This window comes from Protomyctophum bolini (assembly GCF_963924005.1).
Source record: "Protomyctophum bolini genome assembly, chromosome: 11".
Taxonomy (NCBI): domain Eukaryota; kingdom Metazoa; phylum Chordata; class Actinopteri; order Myctophiformes; family Myctophidae; genus Protomyctophum; species Protomyctophum bolini.
The window spans coordinates 14954617-14963423 of record NC_137872.1 but is presented as its reverse complement, the minus strand read 5'-3'; the positions used below and the strand labels follow the sequence as shown (position 1 = coordinate 14963423).

The 8807-nt window shown below is 39.0% G+C and overlaps 1 protein-coding gene across 1 annotated transcript; it reads left to right on the top strand.

The window, feature by feature from the left end:
• Positions 1-3110: 3110 nt before the first annotated feature.
• nme4 (NME/NM23 nucleoside diphosphate kinase 4) lies at positions 3111-6167 on the top strand (the record flags this gene model as incomplete). The annotated part of the gene is made up of 5 exons (XM_080775017.1): positions 3111-3135; positions 4044-4174; positions 4555-4656; positions 5161-5273; positions 5546-6167. The coding sequence occupies 5 exons, from the start codon at positions 3111-3113 to the stop codon at positions 5661-5663; spliced, it is 489 nt and encodes a 162-aa protein (XP_080631143.1). The 3' UTR covers positions 5664-6167.
• Positions 6168-8807: the final 2640 nt, after the last annotated feature.

Below are 8807 nucleotides of genomic sequence, written 5' to 3'. Positions count from 1 at the left end.
TGCGACAGGTTAGTGTTATCCCACTGATGTGTTGTTGGAATAGTAATCCCACTCAGTACGAGAGGAACCACATGCTTAAACATTTGGTGCATGTGCTTGTCTGAGTAGCCACTGGGGCTTATGACTGAACACAAATCAGAATCCTGCCTAGACGGAACCGAGGCCTCACATTGCCAGGCGAGTGCACAGTGCAAAGGGCCATTTGTGATTGGGTCAGGGCATCGTTCGATGATGTGGTCCCTTCTGTTTTTTCTGAACAACTTGGCACCAAGTTACTCATGAACCATCCAGAGCATTTTAGCAGGTCTTTTATTCTTGTTAACCGTATACCTAAACGTAATCTTGCACACAACCATTTTTAACCTTACTCTACCTGAACTTAATACCTTAACTCCTACACCATACCTAATGGCTAAACATAATAATTTATGCATAAAAACGTTTTGGAAGCAAATGTAGGATCGCTGCTAGATTCCGAACTAAAATAAGGTCTGCTCAGCTTGACTGCATCATGGGTATGGTCCTTGCCTGGCTCAGTGAAGATCTGATCAAGTCTACACGTTGACTATTAAAATACAAGTCTTGACATTATTTTTTTCACTCGTGTAGAGGGTGCAAAGCTTTGTCTGAAGGTTGGAAGTTGGTGGTGTATGTTGACTCTAGTGTTGGCCATTTTGGGTACATGACTCCTTTTTGTTGACTGACTATATTGGAGCTTCCAGAGGGGAGTAAATGTGTCGTGTGTGCTGTTATTTGCTTCTCCCTCTCTTTCTTTTTTGTTATTTTCTCCTAAATATATTCTATAATGCAGTGGTTCTCAAACAGGGATCTGTGAGGGGCTTCCAGGGGTCCCCAACAGAATTGGTTAATATAGCATCCAAATCTGTTTAACGGTACCACTGTAACCCCTATACACCCGCTATTTCTGAAACTAGACGATTATCTACAAGGCAAGTGTATCACAGCTTGTAGATCTAACTAAAATATTTTAGGATGTGGCTTAACTGGGTTTGTGGCCTAATACATATATTTTTAGGGGTTCTTGACATAAAAGGGTTTGAGAAACACTGATCTAATGCACAGACACATACACCGTTTTTATGGGCCTCTTATGATTAAGCATTTTCTCACTCCTAAAGGGATATATTATTGTTAATGTCAATTTACTTAGCTCCTCTTATGCAATCAATGCGTCAATAATGACGTTTTGTTGTTTTACTGGGCTTTGGGGCACTATTTGAATAAGCAAGGTCAGGTTTGTCGTTTGTCATGACACTGTACAATGTACATCATCAGTGGTTTGGGTTAAAATTATTTACCAATCATTATCCAAAGTCGTTTAGCAACCCTGCCAAAAAAACAGCAAAAAGATTAATTTAAAAAAACCTGCTGTGTCTGCTGAAGCCTGAACCATGTGTGATTTTGTGAGGTGGTGATTAGATAAACGTGATCAGGTCGTGATGGTCTCACTCTCTGCAGTCTGCATTACTGGAGTTAAACTGTCCTGTTTGGACTTCACACACGGGGGTGGGACCGAGGGACTCTATCGTGATTTTTACTTTCACAAAATTGGTGTGTTTGAACATAATCTCCGACAGTCGATCACAGTGGAGTCATTGGACAACTAGACATCATGGTTTTCATGCAGCGGTGTCTCTTTAAGAGTATTTTTCAACACGGTCAGTGTTTTCTAGGAAGTCAAGAAGCCAGAAAGAGTTTTGCAGCCAAGTTTGGTTCTAACCTGTTGGCTGGCCACAGAGCTGTTGCACACAGGACCAAGTCAAGTAAGTAAGGCAAACACGGCTGCAATGAAGGAATGTTGTGGATGTGATCTTTATTCATTTGATTGTGCGAGATTTCTTCTTTCAAAGCTTCGCGCGGACCCACCTTCAACTCTTACTAAACAAAGCGTTCTGAAAATAGTAAAGGAATGTATTGTATTTTACTATTTATATATTTATATTGGCTATAATAAACATGCTACTATTGTTTATAGATGTAATGCAACACAGAGACCATGAAGCTGTAACAACTAATTTAGATCCTCTCTCTCTCTCTCAATCCTTTGACAAATCACTTAATAATTGGCCACCCGTGACTTGGAAAACGTTGAGCTTGTGCTTATCCTGTCAGGGGGCGCAACATTCGCCACTGAATACTTTACGTTAGTAGGCTACATGGGTCAATTAATTAAATAGGCTACATTGATTCACTGGTCTATTTAGAGATTTATACCAGTAAGACGCACTGAGGTCGAGACGTAACTTGATTGTGGTCTAGTGTACTGTATACCAATAGTGCAGGCATTTTGAGACTGCGGTAAAAATACCTCAAATTGCAAAAAAACTATTTCAACTGTTTTTGTTTCATAAATGTTAGTAACAACATATCAAAAGTCCTAAGAAATCCCAGTGGTGGAACAGCTTAATTATTGCCATTATTTCCATATCCATTATTTACACTAACAGACAGGGGGGGGACATTTTGGACATAACATGACATTTTATATGCTAAAGATAACCATTAATTAGCTCTGGTCCATAGCTCTGAAACGCATTAGAGCTATGGACCAGAGCTAACCATTACTCATGTAATGAAGATTATAGTAGCACAATTGTGAACACCAAGTAAGATGTTTTTATCTATTTATCAACCATATTTTCAGAATTATGAACATTTATCAATTTCCTCTAGTTAAGCATAACAGGGGGGACGTGTTAAAAGGCAAATTAAACTGTGATACTTCTTCAAGTCAGGGACAAATATTGATTTCAAGATTTTAAGCATTAAAATTACATTCATCACAATTAATATTTGGTGAGAAACAGAACTATACTATATAACAATAATTAGATTTATTTTTATTTTTTATTATTTGTTATATTTGTAACTGAAGCTGAATAAACAGATGGGGATATTGCATTTTAGCTAATACCTCTACTCAAATCAAATGGATTATTTTATATTTATTTCACCCTGAGGTACAAATCATTGTGTTCTAGAGGCTTTAATAGTATACGATAAGCTTTTTGAAATGAGTGTTTTTGCTTATTTTACACAAGATATGCTGTATTATGTCATGGGAACACAAATTGCACCGGATACTAGGAATGACCCTACTGGAGTGGAGCCTATGTCTGGAGCCCGGGCTCAACTATTGTCAACCACCCCACCTTGTTAGTTAATATTTACAAAGGTTTACGCTGGTATTTAGGACAGTGTCATTTCCTCCAAATGTTAAAGTAGGTGATCTATCGACACTGGAAGAGCACCGACTGACCTTTCAGTAGGCTAGAATAGATACGTTCTCCGAGCTACGGGATGTAAACACTGTCCTGCAACTTTGCACCCTGTTATTCATAGTGGCAATAAAACTCTGCTTATCACTCAAAGTGGTACAGTCTGTCTGTACATAATAGCACATAGCCCACTAAGCCCAGCAGCGTATACAATAGCCATGACCTATACTATACCCCCCCCCCCCCCCCCCCGTGTGTGTGTGTGTGTGTGTGTGTGTGTGTGTGTGTGTGTGTGTGTGTGTGTGTGTGTGACTGTGTGTGACTGTGACTGTGACTGACATACATATCACAGACACCTTTATTCATCCCCAAGGTGAAGATCCCAGAAGTTGCGTTAGGCTAATATATGGGAGAAATGTCAACACCAAAACTTAAATGATGACATATATAGATGAGTAGAGACTGATCAAGGGTGCTGGGGGTGGGCTGGTGATGGACACAGTCAGTGAGGTGGGGGACAGCTAGGTTGTTGCTTTTAAAGTTTATACTGGAAGCCTGTGGAGGACTGGTGTGACAACAGATCATTCACCACCTAGTGGCTAATGGACCAGTGTCCCTATTCTGGCTTGCTATATATTGTGAGATTGTAGATCTGGTATCATCTGCCAAAGAGATTTAGTGTAGAAGGAAAAGAGAATGTGGTTTACTATAGACCCCTGGGGTACTCCGTCAAAGGAGGGGTTAAGTGGTTAACATGGCAGAGACGTTCTTTATGTAATGACAATGCATGTTGTGTCCCACTAGGTAGAGCTGATGTAAACGAGCGGACTCTAATTGCAGTGAAGCCTGATGGAGTCCAGCGATGCCTTATTGGACAAATTATTCAGCGATTTGAGCAAAGGGGCTTCAAGCTGGTGGGCTTGAAAATGTTGCAGGTAATAAGAGTGTCTGAAAAAGCTTTATTTCAGTTGAAGTGTATTTGTTTTTATTCCTGCGTTTCTCACAACGTCTCTGTCGGATAGAAAACTCAAAAGTGTTACTTTTCAGCATTCCAATAAAAAAATAGCAAAAGTAGCAGACCGACAAGCTCAAAAGAAACGATAACATGGCATTTCTTTAAATTTCTATTTGTAATATTAATGTTATTTTAACACAAAAATTGTATTTATTTTTGCCAATTATCTGGGGCCTACTTGCAATATCTTTTCGGCCCACCAGTGGGCCCCAGCCTACCGGTTGGTAATCACTGTTCAAAGCTTTGTCTATCAGGCAACAGCATCTATTCATGTGCTGTACAATAACTCAATGGTTACAGGTTCCTGAGGAGCTTCTCTCTGAGCATTACCGTGAGTTGACAAAGAGGCCCTTCTATCCCATTCTTCTGAAGTACATGACTTCTGGTCCAGTGGTTGTTATGGTGAGGGCTTATTTTATGTATTTCTTTATTGTTTTTTATTCTTCGAGCAGCTTCTACATAACAGCCTTACATTGCACATGTATATGCAAATCTATCAGGACAAATCAGCTGCATAATTGCAGATACCGATAATGACAATATATTGGCCCAGCCTACACTGTACATGTATCGGTTGAGAACTCTGATTTCTCTGTCAATATACAGTAATATGCAGTGAGGAGTGTATTGCTGCAGTTGTCTACTCTGTTCATTAAGAATGATTGCACATCCACAAATATGTGGTGAAGTTTTCTCATACACTCTGACGTGTAAAACGTAATCTATACTATAGCTTTGATTAATTTGATGCAAAGCACAATCATTTACTAAACATATTACAAAGCCTCAAGGAAAAAGAAAGCAGCAACCACACGTATCCAAAATGTATTGCAAGAGTTTGGTCGTTTTACATTCTTCAGGCATCAAGGTTTGAGAGGATCTTTCCTTTATTTTCTTCCTTTCTAGGTGTGGGAAGGGAATAATGTTGTCCAGACATCTCGTTTAATGGTGGGACCTACTGATCCAACTACAGCGCCAGCAGGGACAATCAGAGGCGATTTCAGTGTCCATGTTAGCAGGTAATGTATTCACTGTAAAGACTGGACACTCATTTTGATTTCTACTTGCATAATAATATAATTTAGTTTGTGTTGAAAAATGATAGATAAGCAGACAGATGGACACAATATTAGATATTCTATAGAGGCTATGCGTGTGAGGGGGGGGGGGGGGGGAGAAGCATGTGTCCATGAACTCTCAACCCCGTTATATTTGTTTCCCTGTAAAATTAATTGTAATTTGCGGATTCAAATAAAGAACTAAAAAGTGTATGTGTGTTTTTGTGTGTAAGGAATGTGATCCATGCGAGCGATTCTTCAGATAGTGCTCAGAGGGAGATCCAGCTGTGGTTTCAAGGAAACGAGCTTGTGACATGGGACTCATGCCACAAGCTGAACATCCAAGAGTGAAGAAGACCACAGGACTGATTGCACTGCACCTGCTGTTCAAATCTCTCTGTTTTCACTATGTAATTGTACTTGAAATACTGTAGCTCAAGTGGTTCTCCAACTTATGTAATTTCAAGGACCCCCCATAACTCTCAGGAGTTACATACCAATATTTGGACTAAATGGACTCTTACACGTTTGGAACCCCCTCAAGGAATCCTGAGGGTCTGTGGATCCCACTTTGAGAACCACTGCTGTAGCTCAGACTTAACCAAAGCATTAACCACTTAAATTATACAATCATTGTTATACAGTAAACTCCTTGAGTATTAATGTACCGTAACTCGACAGACATAAGCATGTTAATATAACCAAATGGACCCGTAAGGGTCTGAGTTACAAAGGGATACATTAATACTGAGGATATTACTGTCTATTAACAGGAGAATGTATGTAATTTGCACTAAGATAATTTTAATGTATGTTAATTGTGATGACTGAAGCTTAAAAGTTTACATGTGTTCTAAATGACCAGCTGCCAAAATATAATAATCTTTATTTATTCATTTTCATACTCGCTTAAAAATGAAAAGTGTGACAAAGACAAACATAATGTGAACAATGATGTGTGAATAATGTATGTAAAATGTTTTAAAGTGTTTGAGTGATAAGCTTGTGCTTTTTTAATAATTAATTATTTGCAGATACTGTACGTAAATAATATGCCCAGCTGAATGTGTATGTGCAATAAAGGGGCGTTTTAAAGATTTCAGTATTTCAGTGCATGATTCAAATGCTGTGAACATCCTAGATACATTCATCCCAACATTTACAATGGACTAGTAATTCAGAGATATTCCATGAGTACATGTGTAATGCAAAATATATAAATTTAATTATATGAATGCAAACATCTATATATGCACCATGTCTCTGTACGTCTGTCTGTGTACGTGTGTATGGCTGTAATCCACGTAACTCGAGAACCGTTCGCCCCACCAACTTCAAATTCAACACACGCATTCCACACCCCACAGGGAGTGCAGTGCCCGGTGTCGAGTCGGACCCACGGTTGACCAGAACCGCCACAAAAGGCCTCTGTCCGGCTCTGGACAGAGCACATCATCTCAAATAGTCGTGTGAGGCATGGATCTCCAACTTCCATCGTCTCGGTGCCCTACAGCCAGGCACCGGTCTAGTACTGATAAATAAAGCCTAGGTTGTAATATTTAACATACTATCATGCAATTTGTGTATGTGTATATATATATATATATATATATATATATATATATATATAGATACCATTGATCAATTTGAAAATGATGTTAAAAGGTCCAGCTGAGCTTGTACAGAGGGGATACACCTGCACTCAATTAGGTTGATTGAGAATCAACTGCTGTCAACACAGCCAGGCTGCTTAAACCAATGGTTCTCACAAACTTTGATGCATAGACCACGGCCCCCATAACAGTCTACAAATGGTGTTACAGACCCATCCATTTGGTTCCTAAGTAAACATTTATATTAGTCCGGGACAACCTGGATTCCCCTTAAGGACCCCTGGGGGAGTGGGGGTCCCCGGACACCACTTTGAGAAACCACTCGCTCAAACCAAGCCACATTGCTTTTCTCGCTTTCCCAAATTCCTGATTAGCAGCACCCTCCTACACCTGCAACTGCAGCATACTGGCAGACAGTTTAGGACATTATACGTTTGACTACTGCCTGGCAGAACCCCTAATACCCTACATATCAGTGAAGGTTTAATTTGCATGAAAACAGTCAAATTTATACACACACACACAGAGAGTGGTTGAACGTGTTCGAGCTGTGTCTATATGTATGTCAGTGATACTCAACCTCAGGCCCGCGGGCCACATCAGGCCCGTGGGACCATTATGAAATGGCCCACCAATGAAAATCTAAAAAAAAAGAAGGAAAAACAATCTGGAAAATGAAATAAAAATAAATAAATCTGAATGAAGTTATCTTTAATTACATTATTATAAGTAATACTATTAGAGTTGTACTATTACTCGAACGAAAATAAAAGCTTGGGGGGGGGGAGAGATGCAATGCAAATGAAAGACATATACTGTGTATCCCTATTCCCTGACATAATTTTATAGCTAAACGGACAGAATTCTATTTTATTTGAATGATGAAACCCAGCTGCCATTAATAGTTGGAAATGGAAATTGTAATTGCGGAAATTGCGGAAATGGTGGAAATGGAAATTGCGGAAATTGAAATTGCGGAAATTGCGGAAATGGTAATTGCGGAAATGGTGGAAATGGAAATTGAGGAAATTGCGGAAATGGAAATTGCGGAAATGGTAATTGCGGAAATTGCGGAAATTGCTCTTCACTTATAGCTATCTATTTTCAGGTAGATTGTTTTATTTTACTCAGTCAGCCATATCACTACTCATTTTTGAGTATTGAAAGACAGAAGTTATCAAGTATCATTAATGTCGTAATTTTATCTACTGGCCCCTGGCCCCTTGCCATTTTTGTAATGTGGCCCACAGGTAAATCTATTTGAGTATCCCTGATGTATGTGATATAAAATGCACCCTCTTATTAACATGGGAGTGGACAAATAGGCTGGCTTTATGTAAATGTATGTTTATTTAAATTGTACAATTTGGAAACCAATTAACAACCCAAAAGGACAAATATTTCATTTCATTTTTATTTCGCACATAGTGTATCACAATATATGTCCTCAAATGGTACTGAATTAGCATAAAAACAGGCATACAGGATTCTACAAGATAAAACAAAATTAAAGTGATCAGAGAATATTGTAGCCACCCTGTTACATTCCTGAAGAAATTATAAATGTAGGCCCTAATGAGTTGTAATGGCACGGTAACATCTACAATGACCATGGATATTCACATTCCAGCAACACATAATGAGCATGCTCATGGACATAGAGAGCTGTGTCCTGAACTACGGTAGGCCAAATGGCAATAAATAAATAAATATGCAAATAATCATGATTCAATTGCAGTGAGTTAATCGCAATTAAATTAGTTTATATTGTGTTGCTGTGTGTGTGTGTGTGTGTGTGTGCGCTTGTGTGCGTCCGTTTTGTGCGTGTTGTGTGTTTATGGGAATTTTGCACTCTATGTGGTATATAATGTAACTACTACTA